The sequence below is a fragment of the Haemaphysalis longicornis genome, unplaced genomic scaffold, assembly GCF_048455015.1.
Source record: "Haemaphysalis longicornis isolate Haplotype H1 unplaced genomic scaffold, Haemaphysalis longicornis Haplotype H1 scaffold_1, whole genome shotgun sequence".
NCBI lineage: Eukaryota > Metazoa > Arthropoda > Arachnida > Ixodida > Ixodidae > Haemaphysalis > Haemaphysalis longicornis.
The window spans coordinates 346,602,659-346,630,657 of NW_027526203.1; the positions used below are offsets into that span (position 1 = coordinate 346,602,659).

General features: G+C 44.3%; 1 protein-coding gene across 2 annotated transcripts; it reads left to right on the forward strand.

The window, feature by feature from the left end:
* Window positions 1-604: 604 nt before the first annotated feature.
* Window positions 605-27,996, forward strand: LOC144153603 (S-adenosylmethionine synthase-like; the record flags this gene model as incomplete). 2 transcript variants are annotated; one of them, XM_077685251.1, is given in 9 exon segments in its annotated part: window positions 605-866; window positions 3,271-3,348; window positions 6,739-6,861; window positions 10,542-10,654; window positions 12,438-12,581; window positions 19,733-19,951; window positions 22,162-22,344; window positions 25,154-25,287; window positions 27,684-27,996. In XM_077685251.1, coding segments are annotated over 9 exon segments (1,239 nt in total). In that variant the 3' UTR covers window positions 27,787-27,996.
* Window positions 27,997-27,999: the final 3 nt, after the last annotated feature.

Genomic DNA, 27,999 nt, shown 5'->3' on the forward strand with positions numbered 1-27,999 from the left:
TGTTTGTATCCCCCGTCCAGGGGAAGATATGTGCGTACGCTAATGCATCTGGTGTAAAAGCGACTACATCAATTGCTGGCTCCGCTTTTTAATTTAAAAATAAGCGCCGGTCAATTAGGGCTGGGAAGCAATTGCGCTACAAGTGTGGTCCAAGGTATCACGACCGTGTATCTTTTATTTATAACTGACTGTGGCGAGAGAACCTTGAGAGGCGAAAAGCAGAACCTCTGAAATAGAACAAAGATTGGTGCAAGTTTAAGCGCTAAATATAAATTGCAACCGATACGTGGCTTATTAGCTGCTTGCTGAACTGAGTCTGACAGGGCTTCGTCGAGTTCTTCAAAAATTTCTCTTCTCTTCACAGTGCATGTGGCAGCATTACACAATTAACTAATCTTCGGCAAAGAATAAAAAAGAAACCGCTGTAGTGTCGTGCTAAATAAAACTATCGAGGGTTCAAAAACAGGTTCCACATTGGTAAACGTTCTAAAATATGTCTACCTTCTCGCAAACAGCCTTCTACTGCGTCGATCTCAACAATGAAAGACTACAGCCATGTAGCTTCCACCCGGCAGCTGTTGAAGATGGCGCCATTACCGTGTAGGCGGGGCTTGTTCACGTGACCTTCAGCGTCGGTATATATAAGCAGGCGCAGCCATCGCAGCCGCCTCTATTAGTGCCGCACGTCGGGGTTCGCTGGAGGGAATTAGACTTGGGTGTAACAATGGCATTGAACAATCACATTGGAAACCACGTAATTACAAATGGACAAGCGCTGCACGACGTACACGACAATGAAGAACTTGATGATGATTCGCTGGAAACGTTCCTCTTCAGTTCAGAATCTGTCGGCGAGGGGCATACCGGTGAGTGAGATTCACACATTGTTTACTTCGTTGCTCTCTAAAAAAAATAATAATAAACAGTTGCTGTCATTAAGTAAGGTACGGTTCTGTTCTAACCAAAATTCCCGCTCGCTCTCGCATTGCTGTTAAGCGATCTAATTTAGCGGTGGGACCGCAGTTCTCGGGTATTTGCGAGTAGAAAGCTCGTATTCGTGTGCATATAAGCGCATATTGGCGCGGAAGTAAACACTGGGGCTGTGGTTTTAGGTCCAGCTCTAGTGCGGCTTTCCCCCAACTTGCACACCATCCCACTTGTGCGCGACTAGTTGCACGTTTTGTTATGCTGTGAGGTGAACACGTTTGTGTTAGGGTTAGCCAGTCTTGCTGGAAATGCACATTTGCCGCGATTCTGGTCTCTTTTTCCGGTACCGAGTTAGCTAGCTGAAATTCGTGCGGAGACAAAAATTCCAACCTAGCATTAAATACACGCGAGCCAGGTATTCAGCGCCAAGCGCGCCACGCACAGTTACCAATCACGTGTTCTTGGACCATTATCCACTGCTCTTTCCGCGCGCACTTCGCCGGTGTCGTCATCTGCGCGGTTCTCCGCGATTGAGCGCGCGCTACGCGTCCCGTCGGTACTCTTTCCCCCTCGCATGCCGCCGGGATGCTACATCGAAGTGTAACCGCTGACTGAAGCGGTATGCGGTGCCGTTCTCTGTTAAGATGTAGATAAAGTCCCGCGACTACTCGAGGGCAAGGAAAGCCGGTCGCAATTTCTTGTCCGTATTTTTTTAGCGCATGAAGGTGTGCGATCGCGCACATCCTCTACCGAATTTACATTTATTGGAGAGAGGATGTCCGCGGTCGCGCATCTTTATGCGCTAAAAGAAGAAAAAAAACGAAGAATTATGACCGGCTCTGCCAATTCAAACAGTCCCAACGTGCCCTTTTTGTAATGGGTCCTTGGAATGTGAGGGGATACATACACACTTCCATGCGTTTTTGTTTTTTCAAAATTTGGCGATTATTGAAATTGCCTCAAATTTTATTTGAAACCACTGTTGCAAGAGAGGAGTGTACTGCATCTCCCTGAGATGCAGTACACTCCTCTCATCACTTTTTACACAGCTCGAAACTGGTACGGAAGACCGTTTGCTAAGTGATAGCAAGTGAACAAGCCTTTTACATCAAGAGTGAAGGGCAACAGTATTTTCACATTTGGTTTGGCTTGTCTTGCCTTCTTCCTGGTCTCCAAGTCATATCTGTAATGTCACAGTTTGGCTACTGCAGTAATTCTGGACAGCGTCTTGACCATTTGTGAACTCTCCCTCAGTTCACAGTGCATGTCCAAGCAGTTTTATATTAAACGCTACATTAAAAGTCAATTTTGCACTGATGCACTTTTATCTGAAGTTTAGTCAGGAACTAGTCACATGACCTCCGAGAAACTATCTTGAGGGGCAGCGCAGAAGACAAATACACCAGGAAGGAAGTAGACAAGACCCACACATGAATGCACGCGTTCCTCGTGTATTCTGTCCTGCCCCTCAAGATGTTCAACCAATACCAACTCACCCAAAATCAATTCTTTTGAGAAACTAGTCGCTGCTCCCAACTTGTCAATTTTTTGGTGAAGATTAAACATTGTTCTAACTGTTAAGGACTCTGGAAGCACATGCTGGACACTGCTGCTTTTCATCAGAGAAGCCGACGTTGAGGACTGCTTCTAGCTGTTTTTCTTTCCCTTTTCTCCCCACTCCTTACTTCCTGTCCCATTTCCGACTCTTGACCGAGGGCTCCGGTCATGTCAAGGGGACCTCTCTCCCTCTGCTTTTTTTTCTTTCAATAAATGTGTGTTCAATCAATCCTAATTGGCCGCTTGTCTTCAAGCAACTTGTCGCCACGTTTGAATGGGTGGGGAACGTGAATAGGCTTCTGGTGCTGCTGATGAGTGAACGAATAAAACTAAGCCACCTTTTTTGAAATCCTTTTCAAACATTGTAAAAGTTTCCACTGCTGTTTCCTACAAGTTGAAATTTGCACGCGTTCTTTAAATTTCACTGTCGTGAAATTCGTGAAAATGTTGATTTAGGCTCGAGGGAAACAGCGCAGTTACCTTACGAGCCTGTCCCCAACAGTACCATTTTGCTAACTGATACGGGATTCTGTGAAATACATGCGCCTAGCCAGATATGTTTACTCATGCCCCGCCCACCTGTGTAAAAAAAATTTTTTTTTTAAGTTGTGTTTTCAATGCTGCTGTAACAGAAGAAACAGTGTTTAAGCTTCTTGCAACCAGTTTCGTGAAATGATTGCACTTTAATTTTGGAAAGCTATTCAGTACAGCTGTGCTAATTTTACTGTGACATGTTTTCTAAACATAGTCCAAGGTGATGCTCTCACTTTCTTTTTTTCTCTCCAGATAAAATGTGTGACCAAATCAGTGATGCAATACTCGATGCCCATCTAAAACAAGACCCTAATGCCAAAGTAGCGTGTGGTAAGAATGTCTGAGCGTCTTGTTTCTTCTTTTTTGAGTCACTTGTTTTCTTTTCTTATTATGCTTGTCATGCAATTGCTGAAAATTTGCAGTTCAGATAACTGGATGCTCTGTCAAATGGCCTCGTGTACTAGTATTGTGCAGTGCTATATGATGCTAGTTCATTAGGCCATGGTAGGCGGCCTTCTGAGTAGTGGTTGCAAGCATCCTGTGCCTTGTAAGCAGAGAAATGAGGCTGGGAACTAATTGACTAGCACAGTATTGTGAGGGAAAGACTGTTCTGGCGAGGAGCATTTTTATGGTGTTTGGATGCGCAGTCTTTTAGTGCTCCCAAGTGTGCTGCTGCAAGATATTTTGAGATATTTGTTCCTATGGGGTGTAGCGAAAGACTACTAAAAAAAAAAACTTTGTAGGTCTACCTCCCCATAACACACCTGAATGAAATAATAGTGAGTCTCAGTGTCCGATACATCTCTGGAAATGGGGTTGGCACTGTGTAATGACATAATGCGAGCATGGTTTTCGCAGTGCACATCATATTTTTTCGTCAAATAGTTTGCCAAGCCTTGTTAGCCGTCAGATCTGCTACCTTGGACACACCTGTGGGCCATTCCTGTAAGGCATTGTGCCAAAGCAGGCCCACGGAATTTTTTTCTCGGGGCATGGTTGCCAACTGGTAGCTTGTGGTGTGGAGGACTACCAAAGTTGGAACACGAATTTGCATGCTTGCAGATTTAAAATTAGTAATTATACTTGTTAGCATGATTGCTTTGACTGCTTCACAGATGACAAGCACACAAGTATTGACGGTCGCAGTCTCTGATTCGTGCTCTTTGAACTAGCTGGGGTTAGCTTTTTCCTGTTGTCTTCAATGCATTCTTAAACACCCAGTTTAGGAGGATGTATGGTACGGAGAGTTGTAAGGTCACCCAAATTAACAGATTAAAAACAAGTACTGTATTTGCACGATTCTGACGCGGCCACTGATTGTAACGCGCAGGTAAGATTACTTTCTCATCAAAATTTGAAAAAATGACCTAATATAAACAATAATTTTGAATAAATATGTGCAACCGCTGGTTAAGGTATGCCCATCAAGTAAGGGGTACACCAGAATTTATGTTGACGGATTGTTTGGATTGGATTTTGGGAGGAGTTTCCGCTTATGGCGGTGCCACTCTGTGCTTTGAAGCCAATTTCGGTTTCGCACCCGATTGTAACACACACACACAAATTTGAAGGCTGCTTTTAGAGAAAAAAAGGTGCACATTAAAATCGTGCAAATACGGTAGTTTTGATAGCTGGGAAGACTGCGTGCCTGTCCCATAGCATGAACTCAACTGACTGCACCTCATAAGTTGTTCTGCAGTGAAAACAGTGGGCAGTCATGTTGACTACCATGTTGCCCACATTCAGCCACCTTCAAAAACGCTACATGTGTGTTTTCAGACCCCTGCAACGCTCCTTTTCTTTTTTTCTTTTTTTTTAAGTTGTTTTCCGGTCAGCGTGTCTGTCCTTTGTGTCATGCAAAAATAGATGCAGAAAAGGAGGGATATAAATGGATTTAGAAATTTAAGGTTATTTGATTTTTAACTTCAAAAATACGAGTCAATGAAGTGCTGCTCTACCTGAAAATTGAATATCCACTTCTCACTTTGGTGCATGATACGGTAGGACCAGTGGAAACTGCTCAAAAGGTGCTGTTTTGGAAGTGCACAGTGGCCTGGCTTGGGAAGCCCCTTACCGCTCTTTGTGATGGCATCATTGCCATGGTTATGCTACGACGACTCATGAGCATGTAAAGAACATATCAAGTACATCTGGTGACGGACGAATACGTGTGCAAAAAGGAATGTTTACAGCAGTGCATTGTAATATGCCGTGTGGAAAGAATAAGCAGGCAGCACACACTAGCACTCGAAATGGGGCTGTAGTGTCTGCCTATATTATTATTTCTATTTTATTTTGTTTTTAACTTTATAGTAAAGTTCTTATGCTTGCTTAAAAAAAATCAATAAAGCATTACTTCGGCTTGTTTGGTCTACGCAGTAGCACATACCAAATATTGCAAGCCCAGCCAGTTGCGCGACACCATGCTATGTTATATCTTGAGGTCTCGCCTGGGACGTAACCGGTGCTGCATTGCTTGTATATTTCGATTATAAACTGAATAGCTTTTCTATTTCAGCACCGACCTTGATCATTATTTTCGTGTCTATCTCTGCATGACAAGAAAAGCAGATGTGGTGCCTGAAAAGGAGAAAAGCGTTGCGGGGGTCCTTTAGCACTGAAAAGGAGAGGAGGGGGGGGGGGTAAATTTATTTTAAATTATTTTCATACAGCCATTTCTTTCAGCAATGCCTAGATGCTTGAGGGTGTTGTACACAAATGAGTGGTTGTTTTACCAGAGCAAACACTTCTGGCTGTCTTTACATCTGGCAGATATACACAAGAGAACCTATTCCAGTTTGCTGTGATTACCAAGAGCTGTTTGCTGCCACGAATAGTGATAAGTAGAAGTGTGAAAACAAATTGTGCCACTACAGTGCTACAGATTAGTTCACTTAGTGCACCCTTTTGATGCCTTGTTTCAAGTATTGTATTGTTATGATAATTACTCGCTGGTTGTTATTTGTCACCATCAGTTTCCTCTGCACTAGGCCTGGGGTTTTCAATAATGTTTGCCCAAAATGACCCTAGATGTGACCCTAAATGTGTACATCGCTGTCAAAGAAACCCCCTTCCCACCTGATTGTGTGCGATTGTTGACCAGGCTAATGCGTAATAAACTGATGGCACTAGAACTTACTTTGCTTGGAAAAAGGTCTATTGCACAGTTACTAAACGGGATGGGTGAACTTTTTTTGCAGCTCTAAGTTAATGCATGGCACTGCCTGGCTTAGGGCCAGTCTCAGATCTACTGCTGGGTGTATGTGTATACTTCGCTGAGTTTTCTGTATTAGGTATGTGGCACTCTTCTGTAACTACATAAAGACCCTGCTTAAAAAAAGTGAAACGGAAGAGATGGATGCATTGACAGAGGCATTTGGAAAACCTCGAAATGGCATGAAGAGCCCACTTCAAGAACCCCTGTGCTAGGCTAATAAACAATTTGGAGAACTTGCTTCCATTTTTGCCTGCTCAGGAAGTCAGTCCCAATTCCTGGCAGTACTGACTGCTTGTTTTTTGGTTTTTTGGTGTTGGTGTTTGTGCGACATGCGCATTAGTGTTTTTGTAGTCATGCATGTTTGTATCGGGTTTCTATCAACTTTTGACTGTTATTCCCTTTTCCGGAGTGCTGTTCTGATGCCTTCAACATGTTTTCTTGCATAAACCTGTGCAGCATTTTCTCACATATTCAGTTCTTTTTTTTTTTTTTTTTCTTTGTAGAGACCGCCACTAAAACAGGAATGATCATGGTTTTTGGGGAAATCACATCGGATGCCGTCGTAGACTACCAACATATTGTGAGAGAAACTGTGAAGAAAATAGGCTACGACTGCAGTACGAAAGGTAATTTCGCTGAGCAGTTATGAAAGCACTGTTGCTGAATGTTAGTGTTTGTTTGCAGTTTTGAAATGCCGAGCCCACTGCCTGAACTGTCGGTGCTTTTTATTGGGCTGGTTGATAACTCATCTGCATGTGAACACTGCAGACAAGAATGAAGAGAAGTCATGCAGATATTCTCTTGTGTTTGTCTTGGTTTGTCCATGCTTTTTGGTTCAAAATCATACTGCACGCTACATTGTGCAAAAGGAAAGTTGCCGAAGTGCTGCTTGATTTTGAAACACATTAAAGGGGTCCCGATGCAACCTAAGCCTATAGAGTATATAATGCTTTGGAGTATATAGGGTCCTTGCGACACCCAAAGAATGTGCGCACATCCGCCATGGCAGCACCACCATCGGGCGTGCTGTTGCCTTGTTGCAGGGGAGGTGCGCCGCAACTGCCTACCAGACAGGCATTTGGTATGGTGAACAGTGGTACGAGATTTTGGCTCATGTTAAAGATCCCCAGGTGGTCAAAATTAATCCGGAGCCCTCCACTACGGCACACGTCTCATCGCCTGCATTACGTCGGCGCGTTAAACCTTACAAATCCAGTGAGCTGCATTTTGCGCTATTCACAGTTTTGGATTTTTCATTGGTGCTAATGGGGAAAGGACACGAAAATTTTCAAGAGCAGGCATGTTTTAGACGTGTCTGAGGAATGTGGCGATGCGCAGAACAGCAGTGCCAAAGGTCGCTGCATCTGTCAAGAAAATGTCAACAAGGAGTCTTACGTAGTTGCAGTTCAGGCTTTTAACCATTTTTATTTCACTTAAGGGTTGTCCGCTTATAAATGTTAGTGCCACTGCTTAAAGCAAGAGCCCGTCTGGCCGTAAAAACTGGCCAAATAGGAATCATTGACGCACATTGGTTCGTTCTTGTAGCTTCGTTCTTATGAACCAGCACAGCACAGATTTACTTCTGGAAGAATGTGCTTGTGTTTTGGTGAAACTGGCTGAACAAATTGAGAGTTCAGATGAACGAGATTCTCGCTGAGAAAGGTGTTACTATGCGCGGAAGTAAATTTGAAACAGGTAGCTGCTGTATTTTTTTGTGCTACTGTATCCGCCACGTGCACACAGCACTAAAAACAAAATCAGTGCTTCTTTATCACCGTTACTGTATTTGTTCAGGTGTGTCCTCAAGAGCCATGTTTGCTCTTTTGCTTCGTGCACTGCACAGTGGCAAAACAAAATACAATCAGTGAATGTCAGGACAGGGGACAGGTGCTGTGTTTGAACACGCTTTTCCTCTTTTACATAAGTCATTGGCAGCGGTGACCTCCTATAAGCTGTCAATATTGTTGATCAAGTAGTTTGCACCCAACTAATAAGTTCTGTAGCCACAGCAAGTGATAGAGAAAATCAGTGGGTTGAAAATATCTGCGGTGATGATCCAGTGCAGTTATAATTAGAGCACAAAAATAAAGGAAACAGTAGTTAGCAGTTTGCAATTGTTCACAAAATACACGCTCATCAACAGGTACAACAGGTGAGGGATAGAAAACTGCGGTGGCTCGAAAAAATAAAATCCCTGTGGTGCTGACCGAGCAGGAGAAAAGAAGGTAACATTGATGCTTGTAGTGGTCAACCAAATGCTCACTCATTACCCCTGCTCGGAAGGGTGCACAAGATCCCGAGGCGCAAAAGGGATTACCTGATAAACAGCAGGTACAGGAAACAGACTGGTAGCTTATAGTGGGACTCCCTGGCTGCAGTTATTGCAGGCATTTCACGGCAGGTTGGTGGCGAAATTGTAGGTCCATATAATGGAGATCTTGGATCTGTTGAAGGTTTACCACCAACGAAGTGAGCACTGCATATCCTTGTCCACTTCACCAGCTGCCATCTGATTCCATCAGCACTGTGTTAAAACCAAGGTACACTTGCCTTCTGCACGCTGGAGTATTTGAACAATTACTTACCCCCTGTGATGCATGCTGCATATCCATCCATTGAACTCGCTGTTCGTTAAAGGATGGCTGCGTGGAAAATTGAAAGAACTTCGAGAAAAACGAAAAAAAGAAATAATGCTAATGCTCGGAGCTAGCATTTTCTGTTTTATAGTGGACAGATTAAATACAATACATGTCAGCGTTCTGTTAGTATTGGATGAAGTATTCTACTTAAGTTTTTCACTTAGTGAGGATCACAGATTCTGCGATTAAACATTTGGGCCTATAGCTGTCTCCCCTTACTAATTTTCCCATTTTTGCTGTCCCTCTATGGTGAAATTGCCTTTTTAAATGCTGGGGGAAATGTCAAAGGGAACTAAAAAGAAAATCTTTAAAAAATTGTTTTGTAACAGAAAAAAACTGTGTTCAATTTATTCAGTTCATAAAACAAAACTGGATGCAAAATTTTAATCAAAGGGATCAGGTGTACTAAAAGGGACCTGAAGTACCCTCCTCCGACACTGTACTGGGGTACCCATCTCCCTCATATCATAGCCGTAGTGATCTCCTGCCGCAAGAATCCTTGGAATGAGATTAGTATTAGTGGAGTTGTCATATATCAAAAACACGCACTTCTATCCTTTCTCGTGTCATTGGTAATGCTGTGAGTTCTTTTTGCGCTTTTTTGGGGTAATGGCTAGCCTAGCAATCGTAGCCAGCACGCCTCAAAGTTGTTTTATGGCTACCCATTTATGCTTCCGTTTCACAGGATGGCAAAGACAAGTTGCATGCACAGTAAAGCTCTTCTCCTGAAATTACGGTGGCTGGTTGCTTGTGGTCGTGTATGTGTTGGTGTTTAAATATTTTGGCCTGTCACACGGGCACTTTCAATCGCGATTGAAGTGAATCGCGATCGAGTTTTCGAGCGCGCTCAACGTACTGCCGCTGCTACACGGCCCGTTTCAATCGCGATCAAGAAGTTGCACCGGTAACACTTGTTTACGCCAGATGGCGCTAACAATGTACTTGCGGCCGGCGTCTGGCAACTTCTCGCGGTCGTGCGTATACGCAACTATGGAAATGTTACCGCACACTTGTTTGGGTCAAGTTATTTGACACAATTTGTGGCATTAGTTGAAGTTTTCACCTTCTGTGTCATTACTGAGCGGGGACGAGAGTATCGCCGCTTTCGTTTGATCGCGCTTGGGAGTTTCAATCGCGCTTGAAAAACCAGGATTGAGTTCGAGCGGGATCGAGCTCGATCGCGATTGAAACTGCCGTGTAGAATGCGCACGATCCGGATTGACTCAATCGCGATTGAAAGTGCCCGTGTGACAGGGGGTTACCTGGAAAAAAAAAAGCAAAAATGTGCTCGGCTGAGCACTGGGGCTGAATTTAATCTGTCTTTAGCTTCATTCAGGGGTGTTTGCATGCCTGTAGCATTCAGTGCATCCTTCAGTAGAACAAATGTTTTGAATTTCTGTAATTCGTTGCATGTACGCTGAGGAAAAGTGGAGGCAGGTGCCAGTTCATGTTTTTTGCATCCATAATTAAGTTCTTTTGCACTCTTGGGGAATTAGGGAAAAGCCACACTTCAGTGCAGACACTTCTTGCTGAGATGTTTTCCCACAAGCAGCTGCAATCCGCTGGGTAGCTGCACAGTTTACAATTTCTTTCCACAGAGTCTGTGAAACAACCTTTCATTGTTATTATATTTTTTTCTTTCTAATTCCGGCTGCATTTTTTTGCAGGCTTTGACTACAGGACATGCAACGTGCTGGTGGCTATTGAACAGCAGAGCCCAGAGATAGCAGCTGGTGTCCACCAGCAGAGAAAAGATGAAGATATTGGGGCCGGTGATCAGGTGTGCGCTTTGTTCTATAGTTAAAGATAGGAGAGTGGCAGATGTTTAAGGGGAGAGTTCTGCGTTTGAATATCTTTTCATTTCCTTTTTTCCTTTGTCCCCCCCCCCCTCTTTTTCCAAGTTTTTTTTTTTTTTTTTTTTTTTTTTGTGCAAAGTTTGGCATGTTTTAGGTGCATGCCTACATGGGGCACCTTTAGCAAATCTTGGTGCCGGTGAGTGGTGACACTGCAAACCCTGAGCCCCCATACTTGAGCTGTGCAGCCGTGCAAGTTTTAAGCTGGAAGGATAGGAACAATGAAATAGAACGGACAAATGGGCTAGTTGGTAGCTGTTCATCTTGAAGGTTGAAGCACTCACAAAACGGACAAAAGTAGCGCCGTGTCGTCTTTGTTCTTTCTACTTTCGTCCCTGTTTTGTGAGCGCTTCAACCTTCAATAGGAACAATGAGCAGTGTTTGTCGGAGTTTTGGTGAACCTCCGGACTGTTTACCAGGCAGGGAGCTCCGGGACCTTACTGGTCGTGAAGGTGTTGCTGGGTGTCAGGACACAGCAGCATTTTGGGAAATTAAATGGATGACCAGAATGCCCACTCTCTGCTATGGTTTTGGCTTACCAGAGGTTCGTTCCCTACCAAGACGGGAAGTCGCGTGTTCGAAGGGAGCTTTGGAAATGCTGGCAGCAACAAGGATTTAGGACTTGCCTTTGGGGAAGTTGGTAAAACTAAAGTAAGGTAAAGCAAAAAGCCAGTAAACTGCGCATAGTACTGACACCACACAGAAAGCAAAACACAAGGACTGCACCTGTCTTTGTGTTTTGCTCTCTGTGTGGTGTCAGTAGTTCGATCATTTTACTGTTTTTTTGTTAGCAACAATAGATGCGCACAGATAACAAAGTGCATATTTGTTTCTTTATTTACGATACTGCTAGCCCTTGCGGGCTGAAGCAGGGGTGGGAGATAAAGAATACGCCGTGTCAGTACAAATAACATATCCAGCCGTCCTTAAAAGTCCTTTGAGGATTGGCGGTTTGTGAACCTCTCAAGAAGCAGTGCATTCCGATTGACAATGGATCATTCAAGAACTAAAAATTTAAATACTACCACTTACAGTGCATATGATTTAAACAACATTGGTGGTTAGTCCTAGCCGGCAGTCGTCCTGAGGGGGGAAGGGGGGCACAAGTGTAATCCAGGATCCTGTGTGTAGTTTTTACCACAATAAGTAAATACAGCACACAAAAAAAACGAACAGGTTTACTGAAATATCTATGTGCAGACTCAAGGTAGGTCACACACGCTATATTTATCTTTTAAATGGGATACCACCACCCATTTGTGAGAATTGCAGACAACTTTCAGTTCTCTGTGTTTTAATGAATATTTGGCTTGCGATGGTCCAAGGCAGCAGCACTTCTTCGAACTTTACACCTATGCAATACCTTTACATCCTTTCTTGTTTTTATCTGACAAACCCATGATCACACGTTGGTCGGTGACATCAGATTTTTAGCATTCATTTCGTACCACGTGCAACCTCAGAGCCCCCCTGGGCTAATGAGTGTGGTTCTTAGGTTCCCTCCTATGCACCGGGGGCTTCACTGCCTTCGCTAAAGTTCAGGGCAGGTTCGGGGCCTGGCACCTTTACGTCTAACCGTTGTCGCCGTGATCTGCCCTGATAACCATCTTTACGTTTTTGATTAAACACCCTCTACACCTTAATATCCACAGAACACACATGTGTGCATGCTAATGGGTTTGTGAAACTGCGGTTCCCTTGCTTTTGCAGGGCCTCATGTTCGGCTATGCCACCGATGAGACGGAGGAGTGCATGCCACTCACTGTGGTGTTGGCACACAAGCTGAACCAGCGGTTGGCGGAGCTTCGCCGGGACGGCACCTTCCCTTGGGCAGGACCCGACTCCAAGACTCAGGTACGCTTGCTTCCTGGTCTCGTTGCAGCTGTTGTCGAATGTCCCTGAGCTGGGCAACCCATCCAAACATGAGTGCCCATAATCTGTGACTTTACATTTTTGGTGCCCTTTATTGCCAACGACTTGTTTGCCCATTCTTCGACCTTTTGAATTGTAATACTGTTTGTTTGGAGCATAAATGTTAGAAATAGTAAGGCTCCAAATATGCCATCATCATCATAGCCAGCGTATATAATGCTTATGTGTCATTTGTGGCTAACTTTTCTTTCCGTTTGTGTTTTTCTGTTTCAAAATAAATTTGCAAAGGTGACCCTTGGCTGAATGTGTAGTATTAAATGTTTTGATGCCGGTGTTTCATTGCTTATCTTTAAAAACATGCCTGGTGTTATTTCCTAGATGCAGCAGTTTTAATTTTCCTTTTATTGTGATCTCAAAGAAGTGTGAGACACCTGCACACAGAAGAGAAATCGCTGCGGTTTTTAGTGCATCATTTTCTATATCCAGGTGTCGATGGCATATATGTACCTTAGTTGCTAGCTGCACTGTTGCTCAAAGTGCCGTTGTCAAGCTACTACTATGGATAGCACTCACAATTCCAAATACCATTTTTTTCTAGTGTGAAATATATATTCTCCTCTCTTTTCTTTTTGCCAGAATATTTTGTTGGTGTGTCTTATACAACGCTGTTATTTATATTTATAGGTAATTTATATGAGGATTTCAATTTTTTTTTTTCATGGGCAGACGTTGGCACGAGGTAATAATCACTGCCACATTTACGGCGATTGAAGGGGAAAGGTGATCATAACACCTTTATGGGGGGACACTGCATTTTACTGCATTCATTTCCCCATTTTTAATGTCAGCGGAAAATAGTGCCGCTAAATTAAGGCTCGGGCAAAACAGGGGCGTTTGCTATCTGCAAGAAAAAAAAGTGCTTTCAGTTGGTACAGAAAGCACTTTATCAGCACCGCGGCGCCCTTCACGCAGGCTACCGTAAAAACCCGCCGCGTATAGTTCGAACCTGCATATAGTCCGAGGTGTAATTCGGGGATAGCAAACGCGAGAAAAAACGTTTTCATGCTAATATAGTTCGAGGAAAACAGAAAAATGCATTTATTTACACACTTGATTATTCGTCGTCCTCCTCTGACGCACTCTTTTCCGAAGCTCCCTTGTCGAAAATGTCCTCCTACAGCACCTCATCCTTCGTGCCATCAAGCGCGTTTGAGATGGAGGCCACAAAAAGGCCTGAAAGGCCACAAGCAGCTCTTCGTAGCTTTTTGGCAGCTTCTGCGAGACCGACGTACGCCGACGTAGGGAGAACCCATTGCTGCGCGTGAAGCAAGACACCCAATGCTTGCTTGCCTTGAAGTCCGCCCGCTGAATGCCTTTGTCTCAAGCGATCTCCCTTGTCTTTGCTTGCAGCAGCTCGATGTTCACATCGAGATGTGCAGCTCGTTGCTCCCGAACAAAGTCCGTCAGTTCTCGTTCCACGTCGGGAAACGCTCCATTTTTAGATGCAAAGCATCTCTTGCTCGGGGCTATGTCCGTCGGCGTCCGTCCGTACCTCTCCCCCTCTCCCCACCAGCTGTGCGATAACGACACTCTCCTCCTCTCCCTCTCTCCACGCCAGCTGTGCGATAGCGTGCGCGCTGCTCCTCCTCTCCCCCTCTCCCCACCAGCTGTGCGATAGCGCGCGTGCTGCTCCTCCTCTCCGCGCGCCGCTCCCTCAGTTGCTGCTTGTCCGATGAACTGAATGGACGCCAACAATTCTGTCATTGAACTGGCTGGCACACCTTCAACTAGCGCCAGCAGCTCACTCCCAGAACCGCGAGCACCTCTGAAGACAAGGCTGCGCAGAGGAGAGCTCGAGATGCAGAACGCAAACGTCGACGCCCAGCAGCGGATCCAGATGGCGTTCGGCAACGCGACGCCGCTTCAAAACGCCAGCGTCGAGCAGCGGATCCCACACTGCGAGAAAGCGAAGCCGCTTCGGCACGCCAACGTCGCTAAGCGGATCTGGATGCCGCTCGTGGACGCATGCTTTGCATCACCACATAGTTCCCTTCGGGCAGATGGTGTAATTTTTTTGGTCCCCGGAAACTTTTTCTCTGGCCGCTGCATGCATAAAGGGCTTCCTTCTGCTTCCTTTAACCGTGAATGCGCCGCTCGTTCATGCCGAACTGCTGCTCCGCAGCACAGTTGCCAATGGTTTCGGCAGCAGAAGTAACTTTTCTTTTAAAGGCAGCCGAGTACTGCCTGCGCGGTCCTGACATGGCGTAAAATCACAGAAGTAAAATCGTGGCCGTCGTGATGTGCGCCAAGTGATTGCAATGGCCACTGTTGCACGCCTGTACCTGTAGGTCTCTAGGACTAACGCCACCAACGCTACTAATGCTACCTAACGCAGAAGCGCGTAGACACTTGATGATGATGATAGCACCACTCAATGCCGAAACCGAAACCAAAACTGTAAATTTGGGCCGAAAATTTTTGGGATCCGCATTAGTACAGGGCTGAAATTTCGCATCCTAAAATTTAGAAAGAAACTCCGGGCTATATGCGGGTTTTTACGGTGCATGTGAATTTTGCACCTTGCCGATAACCCGAAAGTTAATAACTCCCCTGTGCATATATTTTTTAGGTGCAGAGTACCTTAGGACCGCACAATGTCCGTCCGCGTCCGTACACATAGCATTTACAATTGCAAAAAAAATCACACAGGCACCGGCAGGATTTGAGCCTGTGTCAGGTAGACCAGACAGAGTTAGTGTCAGTCGTCTTACCCATTGGGCTACGACCGCGAGTTAATACCCGAGAGTCAAACGGCTTACTCCTTCGCCTGTAACAGTGCGGAGTACCTTAGGACCTCCCAATGTCCGTCCGCGTCCATCCGTGCGCACACAAACATCAAGCGAAAATCAAGCGAAATTCGATTTGAGCCGTGAGTTGCAGTTTCATTTAGGGAATAATCAAGGTGCAACTCGCGGCTCAAATCGAATGACGGTCGGGGTGCAACTTGGATGTCATTTCGAGTCCCCGTGCTCCGCACCCTCGCCATCATCTACTGCTTCTACTGGTTTCTGGGGATGTGGAACTTAATCCAGGCCCTCTTACAAAAGACGAATTGGCCTTACTGAAAAGCCTCCAGGATGGCCAAGCAGAAATAATTAACAAGTTGAAATCTATCGATGCGAGCTGTGCAAAGCATGAAGCAATGATAACGGAAATCAATGAAAAGCTAGGCAAAACTAAACAAGAGATTGAAGGGCTAAACAAATCAGCATCGGAGCAGGCGAATACGATCACTAGTTTGACACAGCGAGTTAAAGACTTGCAAAGTAGAAATAACAAATTAGAAAATCGCAGCCGACAGCAAAATCTTGTGTTTTACGGTGTCGATGACAACAATCGAGCCGAGACTTGGGACCAGTCGGAAAACTTGATCACAACTATTTGTAAAGAAGAACTTCAGATCGATTTGCACTCCATACAGAAGGCCCACCGCGTAGGCCGGTACACTGAAAGTGGGAAAAGACCTATTGTTGTCAATTTCTCCTCGTACAAAGAAAAACAAAGCGTACTAACTAATGCAAAAAAGTTTAAGGGCTCGCCTTACAGTGTCGATCAAGATTATTCTCCCGAGACCCGTGACATACGTAAGCGATTGTGGGAATACGCGAAAGCGAAACGGACCGATAAAGACGAAGTAAAGCTTAAGGGTGACCGGATTGTCATCAACGGCCAAGCATTCGTTTGGGATAAGGAAGAAGAAGTTGTGCAAGTGCGCAAACGATGACAAGTTCTTGTCAAAAGTGGTGCCCGTCGCGACCTTGTCGCAGTTGTAATCAATTGTAGAAGCCTGGTAAATAAAGTCGAAGAATTTGCCGGTTTAATTCATTCTTTCAAAGCTGACATCGTATTTGGCACAGAGTCTTGGTTGAACCCGTCTATTCGCGATAGTGAAGTCTTCCCAGATGATTTTATAGCTTATCGGAAGGACAGGCCTAGCTTAGGCGGGGGAGTCTTTGTACTCGTTCACTGCTCACTTCGTTCATCGGCGCTTGATATTGGGCATGAGAAATTGGAATCAGTTTGGTGCTCCATCAGATTAGAAGATAATTCTTCTTTTGCCGTCTGGGCGTTTTATCGACCACCTGCCTCCGACATTAGTTCATTACAACTTTTACATGAAACTATTTCCGAGATTTCTGGGGAAATCTTTCTTCTTGCTGGAGACTTTAACCTACCAGATATGCTTTGGGATGACGGTGCATGCACGTGCAAAACTGGTAGCCGTATTAACAGCGAGATGAAGAACATCGTTAATGCTTTTGGGCTCTACCAGTATGTGCATCAGCCAACCCGAAATGGCAACATTCTAGACTTGGATGTTTTGTAATGTCCCCACTATTGTAACTTCTGTGGATAACGTTCCGGGTATAAGTGATCACACCGCTGTCGTCGCGAGTATCAAGTTTGAAAAGAACAAGGCAAAGAAGAAACCTACAAGGAAGGTATTTCTTTTTGGTAAATGACTACTCAGCGATGTCACAGGCGCTTTCAAATCATCTGCCTGTTTTCGAATGCCTTGCCGAATATTCTACCACACAAGAATTGTGGTGTGCTTTTAAAAGTAAAGTAATGGAACTTGTAGATATTTACATACCAAGTGTGCATTCTCATGGGATGAAAAGCCGCAAGAAGCCTTGGGTTACCTCACAGTTATTAAAAATAATTAAAAACAGGCAGCGAGTATACCGTAGCTTCAAAAGAACGAAAACGAAAAAACACTTCGACAGGTTAAGCGCCCTAACGCGTGAATACAAAGTTATGGCAAAAAACGCGAAGGCGGGCTACTTAAATAGGCTAAACGAAGAAATGAAAACAAATCCCAAAATGTTTTGGCGGTACTTAAACGTTGCGGGTCGGATGCTACCGGTATTAACGAAATCCAATATAATAATCAAGTGTTCTCGGAAGATATAGACAAGGCGAACTGCCTTAATAAATATTTTCGTTCTGTATTTTCGCCAAAGACTGATGAATACTGTGATATCCCATGTGTATATCCCGTACCCTTAATGCAGCCTATTGGGCTTAGCGTGAACGGCATTCAAGCCTTTCTAAGTAATCTCGATGAAACAAAAGCGAATGGTCCTGACTGCGTGTTTACAAACATTGTGCTTCTCCTGTTTCCATGTATCTTTACTTAATTTACTCGAAGTCTTTATCTACTGGTGTCTTACCAGATGACTGGAAGATGGCACACGTATCGATCCACAAAGGTGGACCCAAAAAGGAAGCTGTCAACTATAGACCGATTTCATTAACATCAATTGCCTGCAAAGTACTTGAGCACATCTTGTACAAGGAAATAATGCGACATATAACACAACAAAAATTGTTAATAGAAAATCAGCACGGATTCCGTAAAGGGCTATCTTGTACCACGCAGCTCGTTGAATTTTATCACGATTTATCATCCAGTATTGACGAAAGTGGGCAGATTGACTGTATTTTTCTTGATTTCCAAAAAGCTTTTGATTCGGTTTCGCATGCTCTCCTTTTGCAAAAACTTAAGTCATTTAATTTAGACCTAAATGTGATAATTTGGATAGAAAATTATTTAAAGCATCGTCGCCAATGTGTTGTTTTGAATGGAAAAGCATCCAGTTATGTTGACGTGACATCAGGTGTGCCACAGGGCTCTGTTTTAGGTCCTTTGTTGTTTTTAATTTATATCAATGATATTTCGGTTGGTATCTCATCGTCTATCCGGCTTTTTGCTGACGATTGTATAGTCTACCGGAAAATTAAGAGTGAGCAGGATGCCTCCCAACTTCAAAACGATTTGGTGCATATTCATGACTGGTGTACAACGTGGAAAATGTCTTTGAATTTTAACAAGTGCGTTAATCTTTGTTTTTAAAAGAAGAAAAAGAAGATCGAATATAAATACTGTATAAATGGTGTGCCAGTTACCACGAAGACAACTTACAAATGCCTGGGTGTTTTCTTTTCTTCTGACTGTTCATGGAATGTACATGTGGATTATGTTGTCGCGAAAGCTGCGAGAGTGCTAAATTTTATTCAGCATAACTTAAGATGTTCGCATCAGCGACTTAAAGAATGTGCGTATTTGACGTGTGTACGAGCAGTCTTAGAGTACGCCTGCGCTGTCTGGGATCCGGCGCTGGTATCTCTCAGTGATAAGATAGAAAAAATACAGAACAGGGTGGCAAGGTTCGTCCTGGGACGGTATCAATGGCGGGAAAGCTGTACCGCTATGAAACAAGAATTGAATTGGGAGCTGCTTTCATCACGTAGAAGAAAATTGCGATTAAAACTTTTATATTTAATATTTAATAATAAAACTGGAATCAACAAGGATTTGTATTTACAGATGCCATATTATTTGTCAAATCGAATTGATCATTCCTTTAAACTGAGGGAATACCGTCCCAGGACTGGAATTTTTGCAAATTCATTTTTTGTCAAAACGATACATGAGTGGAATGGGCTCTCAAATGTACAAGTGTCTGCTGTGAATGAAAACTTGTTTTTTTCGAACCTGTAACCCCCTGCTATAACGCCTTCGGGCGCTGCAGGTATATGTTGAATAAAGAATAAAGAATCAACCACGGAGTGGAGATGCTGCCATTTTTGTTCCTGCTGTTGTTTTGTGTATATTGGTGTTGCTGTAATGTGAAATGCCAAGCAGTAGACGCCTTTGTTCTGCCGGGAAAGGTGAACTTCGTGCGCATTTTGTACTTTTGGCATTGTCGTGAGCTGGGCAGTCTGTGGCACTTTGTGGCGCAAACTTGCGACTGTGCTTTTTCTGCTGTGTCAGCAGTGATAAGAAATCACTAGTGTGGTTTTGACCGGGGCTCCATTCTAACGCACGTGCAATTTTTGGATGCATTTTTAAGGGAAAAGGTGTGTGTGTTGCAATTGAGTGGTTACGGTAGGTGCGACTTATGCAACCAGTTTTTTGTCCAGAGGGAGGACCACGGGGGTGTTGCATCTTATGCACAGAAAAATGTGGTACGGATCATGTCAGTTGTATGGAAGGGGGGCAGAAGAAGTGGGTACACACATGCTCTGCGTCACTAACTCCCATGATTGGACCCTAATTCACTTCACAGGTGACATGCGAGTACTATTTTGACCATGGCAGAGCTGTGCCCATCCGAGTGCATACCGTGGTGGTATCAACACAACATTCAGAAGAAATATCCCTCGACGAACTTCGGAAGGAAGTGATGGAGCATGTCATCAAGTTTGTGATTCCACCGAAGTACTTGGACCGACGTACCGTTTACCACATTAATCCTTGTGGGAAATTTGTACAGGCTGGCCCCATGGTAAGTACCATAAACGGAGAGCATGGCTGGAGGGACTGCTCTGCGAAGATGAGTGTGCATGCTTCAGCACAGTTTCTCGTGGTGGTTCCAAACAAATCGGTATGCGCAAGCTCACCTGCCTTATGGCTCAGATGCTCAGGCAGGCTGCCCAGTACAAGGCCGCGTTTTCGAAGTTTGGTTGCGGTGGCTGCGATTCTGAAGCAGATAGAAAGCAAGGTGATGCTTGTGCAAGGTGGTTTGCAACTGAAAATTTCAGGGAAGCTTTATTCGGCGCAGCTTAAATTTGATTTGCTGCAAACATTTACCACTCTTAAGTATTTGATATCTTTAGATATTAGAAAATTTCAATAAAGAAATAAAGTAAAAGTTGACTGTGAGCAGACATACGCATCCTTCTAACTTTGCTTAACAGCACATGCCCATGGGTTTGCTTTTCCACAGAACACTGAAGCTGCGCAGAAAAAGCCTTGGGTGCATGGTGGAATTGAGAATTATAGTTTTTGCTAAGATTCCACTTACATTTGATTGAAATTAACAATTAAACAGTGACCCTGATCTGGACCGTGCGAAACGTCATATAATCAATGTAACATAACCCAAGCTAGTTATACCTTTCAGTGATACACACACACACCTCATAAAATGGATTAGCTAAACATGTTTAGATATTGACTCGCATAACTTCTATTTTTGCATGTTTTTCAAACCAAGGGCTTAAGCTCTAAATTTTTAAAAGAAAAACTAAATATTTCTTATATTTTTTGCATGCCACGCTGTTGTGTGCCGGCCTGGCAGCCGTTTGTTAGCGTGAGAGGGATACGAATTTAAGAGGCTGACACAGCGAAGCAAAGTGAGATTGCCCAGGCTGCAAGATATTGTCACTGAATGGCATTCCTTTTCGCGACATTGTGAAACGGACTTGTTAGCAAGTTGCTCAGGGGCCGAAACACTTTTGAGTGTGCGGCATTTATTTTAATTTTTATCAAGCATGGAAAACACAAAACTCAAACTTGGTACCCTAGTGTCCGGTAGCAACTGTAAAAAAGAACAAGTGCAGGCAGGTCTGAAATAACCGGAGGAAGAAAAAGCTGGAGAGGGCAAGAAGGTGAACCCCACTGGTGGTGAAAGGAGAACAAAATGAATGATGGTACAAAACAGCAAAGTCTGGAAAGAAGCAAGCAATGGGACAAGACCGCTGAAAAAGATGGTGAAGATAGTGGCGGGAATGGTGGGAAGAGGTGGTTGGGCAGCATCAAAGATGATTAAGAAAGCATCACCGGTCTCTTGCAACCACCGTGGGTATCCTGGCCTCGCATAAGCTGTTGTATTAAATGGATGGCGTGTGCTCTTGTGTCATGTAATGGAGCTATTGGATGCATTGTTTTTATAGCAACTTTTCGAGAACCACAGCAATCCATAACGAGAAGTTGGTCATTGCATAATCAGAACCCTGCTGTAGTTAAATCATTTTTTCTTGTTCCAGCTACAAAGGAGCATGAAAAAATTGGGGCACATATTTTGCGATTGATCAGTTGATGTATTACACCACTTCTGCACTGCTTAGGGAATTTTAGGTAAAAGTGGTAGCCAAAAACCGGAAAAAGTCAGGAAATTAGAAAGAGTTGTTGCTGGACGTCCGAGTGTAAAGTGACATCAGTGTTGCTGTCAGCACGTTACTACTCATGCACCATCACAAGATTTCAGAATCAAACAGTAATTGTTCATTTTTATTGATTTAGTTCTTATTCTTTGACGACATAGCCTCGCCATTGCCCTAATCTCTCAATCGGCCTTTGCATTTTGGAGTAAATACCATGCGACGGACGGCTTTTTGGTTGGGTCGAACACACTTGAGTCTTGTGCCCATGTTCAAACGAAGCTACCATCGCGGGTTTGAAGATAGTGCAGTGGGACGTGGCCACTTTGTAGGTGTGGAGGGTTAAAAATATTTTGTGGGGTTTCATGCAACAAAACGCAGCCTGAAATGAGTGCCAAGAATTTCTGTTCACATGGTAAACTAAGCTATGCTTACAGTTAAGAATAATTGGAATCCTCCTTTTTGCTTTTAATGATAATACTTAACACACAAGTGTGGTGAAGGTTTTAACTTGTGATGGTGCTGTGGTGTAACTTATTTTCACCTTTATCGCTGCTGTCAGAGCTGTGAGGAGCAATGTTCATGCTGCGTTCTTTTGTTTGTGAACTCGCAGGGTGATGCCGGGTTGACAGGCCGCAAGATCATAGTGGACACCTATGGTGGGTGGGGTGCGCATGGTGGTGGAGCCTTCTCTGGCAAGGATCCAACCAAGGTGGACCGGTCGGCTGCTTATGCTGCTCGCTGGGTAGCCAAATCCCTTGTCAAGGGGGGTATTTGCAAGCGCTGCTTGGTGCAGGTGAGTGCTTATTGATGGGCAGTCAAGCTTATTAGGCCAGGCTGGTTAAGTTTATCTGGGAACAGCCGCTAATGTACAAAAATCTTATCTTTGTCGGGGCACAGTAGAGTCACTTAAAAGACACTACTTCACTCTTTTGACATTGATTAAGGCCTGGGCAAGGCAGGGCCACTTGCTATCAGGAGTTCCCTCTCCCACCATCCTCTCTCTCCCTGTAGTAGTAGTACACGAGTATTTGTGTCAGTAGGCATCTTTGCCGTGCGTGAAAAAATCAACCTCAAGAGCTTTCTTTTTTTTTTTTTTGCGTTTGCATTGTCACAGATCTGGCAATCTTTGATGTATTGCACATTTGGAAAGCATCTGTTAGAATCAAGTAATTACAGTAATCACTTTGTGTAAACTGCTCTTGTCTGTTGTTTTTTTCCCCACAGAAGTGTGGATAAGTAATTGACATCAGTTTCACAGCATCTTTAAAGGGTTGGCAGTCAGTGATCAGCTGCTTAACAGCGTCTTATGAAGCAGACTGGCACTAAGGTCACTGTGACCTGGGGCTGAGCCACAGTTTTATGTCAATATGGCTTGGCTGTGTCTCAGCGGGAGCTCCTTTACAACTGGAAAACAGCGCAAACGGGCGAGTACACAAGAGTAAGACAAAAATGGCGCGGACTATCAACAAATTGTTTATTGTTTCACACACACAGTATAAATACACATGTTATGAACAACTAGGGAAAGATTAAAGCAATACAAAAAAAAAAAAGGCTATACTGCCCAGTGGTGCTGTATGTTTCATCGTCATCATGGTGCGCAAATGCTACTCATTTTCTTTGCAACCCTGGGATCTCAAGGGATCAAGGCCACTGTGACCACGGTAAAACATGTCCTGGATTTGAACACATCGTGCAGATTTCGGGTGTGTTGGTGCAGCCTCAAACACCACACCATCCGCACAATGCACAGCGTGGCGGTGACATGCCTTGTGGTGGGTGTGTGCAAGGCAAAACAGCACATATCGCTGAGGCTTTATTTCAGAGCAGCTGAAATGTATGCAGTCTAGTCCCTTTATAACAATATCCAAATGCCGAGGAAAACCCATAATTATGAGCGATAATTGTTCGTGCAAAAGACAAAACAGAGCTTAAACCATTTTATTCGCATGCAAGCAAGGTCGTACTACTACTGATCTGCAGAAAAGATACCACAGTCTGTGGGCTTTGTGTGCTGCACGCGAAGCTGGCACACATTTTTCGTAAGAGCATCTATAGGTGCTTCACCTAGCTAGACAAAAGAACCTTGGCAGAAACGAAGTCCCTGAGGAGCTGTGTTGGGCCTCGTGAGAAGTCGCTACCTGAGTAGGCTGCTCAACTGCTGTCGGCAGCGCGTATCCGCGCAACGATCGCCTCTTCGATAAGGCACTCGGACGTTTCCAAAGCATCGGCCCTGCGTCCCTTCCGCAGAATAACGGAGGCTGTTGAAGAGGCAAACAGTCAAATTCAAAGCGGTGCACACAACAGGTGAATGCAAGAGAACGTGCGAGCGAGTGGTGCTGGCGGCAGCGGCACGAGTTCGCGAGCGGGTGCGGGGACGATACCAAAGCAGCAGCACCGGAAGGAGAGTTAGGAAGGAAAACACCTCTCATCCTCCTCTCGCTTCCTCGTAAATGGCACAGTCGACTCGTTTTCTGAGGGGCAGATGGGATGCGCCGGCTCTCCGTCGGCGCGGAGAGCTGGCAGCAGCTCAAATTTTCGGTGCGCGCTGTAACCGGATTTAATCATTATATCCGATATCACAGCCCTGGAGCATTGTAATAAGTGGTTTATTTTACCGTAGAAAGCGTACGAAAGTGGACGATGCTGTAGTTGTTCATCATTATATCTGATATTTTGTTGCACATGGTATCGTTATAAGTGGGCTGAACTGTAGGCCAATACGGCTAGACGCACAGATATGAACACAAAAATTCAGCTTGTAAAGCAAGCATGAGGCAGCTTTTTATGCTTTCCGGGATTTACAGATGTGAGGCGGATCACAGATATGATTTTTCTTTTTTCTTTGTCTGTTAACAGAATATTGTTAATGTAAGGGCCTCAAGGTTTTCGCGGGTCAGTGCTTTGCTGTTTTTGTGTGTGACTGCTATGTCAAACAGACCAACGTCACACTTGCATGGCTTGTGATGAAAAATCATGCTTTGGGTCTCGTTTACTCTACTGGGCTGTAATTTATTTGATCACGTCATAATTTGCCTTGTGCTTGCGCACATATTGCCTCACCTCATGGTGCGGCAATATGCTGTCATAAGGGGCTGATCGGCTTTTTGGTTGATGCTCCCGTTATATTGTTAAAAGCTTGGAAGAGTTCTGCATCATTTAAGGGAGGGCACTGGTCTTAAAACAGCTTCTTCTAATTCTCAAGTAAACTTTGTGAAACTCAATCTTGCTGCTTTTCCCTTTCTGATTTCGAAGATGCTATTATTTTTTCAGTTGGTCAATTAGTTCCCAAGATAATTCGAGATGATTTGCCATTTTTGGAGGAACAATGTACAAAACAGTGTTGGTCATAAAATTTAGGCTGTTTAGGCGCATGTGTCTCCATTCTTCTGCCTTTTAGTGCATTTTGCATGTGATGCACGTTTAACTTTGTTTTGTTTTGGCTATCTACCGAAAGTTGAATTCATGGTACATTTGTGTCTACTATTATTGTCAAGGCAGTGCTCAGTATTTACTGGCATGATGAGGAAATCACACGTTGTGCTAAGAGTTACATGGACGGCTACCCTAACTCCACTTGATCTTTTTCTTCAAATGTGCAGGTGTCCTATGCAATTGGCATTGCTGAACCGCTTTCAATCACTGTGCTGCCATACGGTACATCAAAGTACTCCCAGAAAGAGCTATTGAACATTGTGAACAACAATTTCGATCTGCGGCCTGGTGTTATCATTCGGTAAGTTTAACAGTGGCTACAAGAAATTATGCCCAAAGCACTTTGGTAGTGTCGCAGAAATGTGTGCAAGGCATCATGCACAAGTCCAGTTGTCAGCCTGAAGCCTTTTTTGCTGTCATCTAAAGATGCGTGTGCCTGGTTGTGGTTTTGGCTGAAACTCGTTTAATGATACCTGAGTGCACTTGTGGAGTAGCATATTTCTTTACCATGAACTTTGTTTACGAAGTTATAGTTGCGTTGGAGCCTTGTTTACTGACCAAGCAGCTCTGGCTTTTGTCCCTTTTAAAGAGAAACTTTCTTGTGAGCAGTTATGTTTAGCAAGAGTCCTCTGTGTATATGCCACATCTGATTTCACTGCTTCTAACTTGGTGGTAGCTGTATTATTATTAGGCTCTGTAATTTTTTCTTTCTTTTTAAATGTGTGAAGCCTTCTCCAAACTCCCGCGCACTGTCCCTTGTGCAATTAGGATTCCAAATTCTTTATTCTTTTCCCTCAATCTTTTTTCTTGGGCACAATAGTGCTGCGGGCGCTGGGCAAGCCAACCATGCCTTCAATTCGTGATGCCAGCTCTTGTATGCTGGCTTTAACAGACTGCAACCATTTCAGCGCAATGAAGTCGTATGCTTCGTATGGGATGCATTGAATACATGCACTGAGGCCAAAATGACAACAATGAGAACAGCAAGAATTGTATTGCCCAGGTTTTTAACCTAGTTGAAACGACACTGCTGCAAGGCGCAGGAGAATTGGCAGTGCCGGAAAGCTGCAGAAGAAATGCATAAATACAGCTAGGGAGGGATGCTTGTGGCCGGAATGCACTCGTGGATTTTTTTGTGCTTGAAAAGTGGCAGGCCTGGCTCTTGGTGGTGTCCATGCATGGTATGGTGCTGCTTGGTATGTCGATGTCGACGGCTTTATAGTGAAGGCATGCGAATGGCCTGTTTTCATCAATTAATTGGTAGGCAGAGTTGACCACCAACTAATGTGCTCAGTGGTGAGATAATCAAATTTTTTCAGGAAAGGGGATTGCATCAATGGGTGCAGATTATCAACACAAGCTGCCTGAAATGTCTCGTCATAAACACACTTTTTCTTGTCAGTTGTTGTTCGGCTTGCTGAACAAAGTATTATCTGCTTGGGTTCAGTTCTGGTTCAACACTTTGACTGCGTAGACTTTTTAGCTTACATCAGCCAGATAGCTTTAGTGAAATTTCACAATATCTCTAGTCTTCTTTGGAAAACTGCAGCTGTATTGTGCTTGCAGCAGTTAAAAGAGTTACCATATTTTCACGAATGTAGCGCGAATTTTTTCCCGAGATTTTTGCCTCCAAAACGCTCCTCATGTTATATTCGGCCTCTGACATAGCGCGAGCTTTTCTTCTCACCGTTCTTTTTTCAAATACCTTCGTCCTTGGCACGCGCCTCGTACTATTATGCTTGGAACGTGAGCCCCAAACCCGCTGCTTTACCCTCGGATTTGTGCTGCCGAGAGCTCGCTGCTCTCGGTATTAACTTTGGCGCCGGCTTCTCCCAATAACACCATTGGCTACATTGGTAGTGGTCACATGACCAGGTGGTCTGGTCCGGAGATGAGAGCTAATGCGTGCACAGCGCAGCAATGACTACTCATTGGGCTTTGTTTTGTTCGTACTTGCTTCTGCCTTCTGAGCCGCTGCAATGAACAGGCGAAATCACTACACCGCCAAATTTAAGAAACAAGTGAGCCTGCTGCCCAAAGAGCAGGGAAATTCAAGTGCGACGCGGCATCTTGGACAGAGCGAGTCAACCATTCGGGGTTGAAGGAAGTGTCATGATCGCATAATTCAAGCAGCACCGACTTGTAAAGCGTTCCATGGACCCAAGAATGGCCGTTACCGTAAGCCCGAGAATGACCTGGGAGAATTTGTCTGCAAATGTTTCGGCCAGTTTTTGCCTGTAAACGCTGAGCTTGCGCTACTCAAAGAGAGCTGGCACGTGATGCCAGTGGGCCTCATGACAACTTCCTATTACTTCACGTTATAATCGTAATATATATATATATATATATATATATATATATATATATATCTTATTTTCGGAAGGACCAAAAGTGCCCCCTCGCATTATATTCGAAGTCGCGTTATTTACGTGCAAATGCGGTATGTGCACAAAGCACGTAACTCTTGTAGGGCTTGTCGCTTATTGCTTGTAGCTTACTGTTTATTGCTTTTAGGGCTTGTAGCTTACTGCTAGGTGACAGGCTTGGCACTGTAATGAGTTATTCACTTTGCTGTGCACTCTTTTCCGTAAACTGGACGTGAACTGCTGTTTGAATGCTTGAAAATTTCTCATTATTGGAAACAAGACAGGCTCGGTTGTGTGCCATCTTCTAACCGTGTGTGCTGTCACGTTGCAGGGACCTCCAGCTGAAGAACCCCATCTACCAGAGCACCAGTGCCTATGGACATTTTGGTCGCAAAGAATTTCCGTGGGAGATTCCCAAGCAGCTTGTTCTTTAACGCATGCAGCAACAAACATTTTTTCATATTGGGGGTGGGCTCTGCCATGTGCGACATCTAGGCCTTGCATTCACTGCACTTGCTTTAAGATGAGATACTTTGCCATTACCCCACTGCCCTTCCCTGTATTTCTTTGTTTCTAGTGCCATTGGTAGCCAGCAGGTTGTTGTGTGAAGGTAGTGTGTGTGTAGTGAGATGGGACATGAATCATTG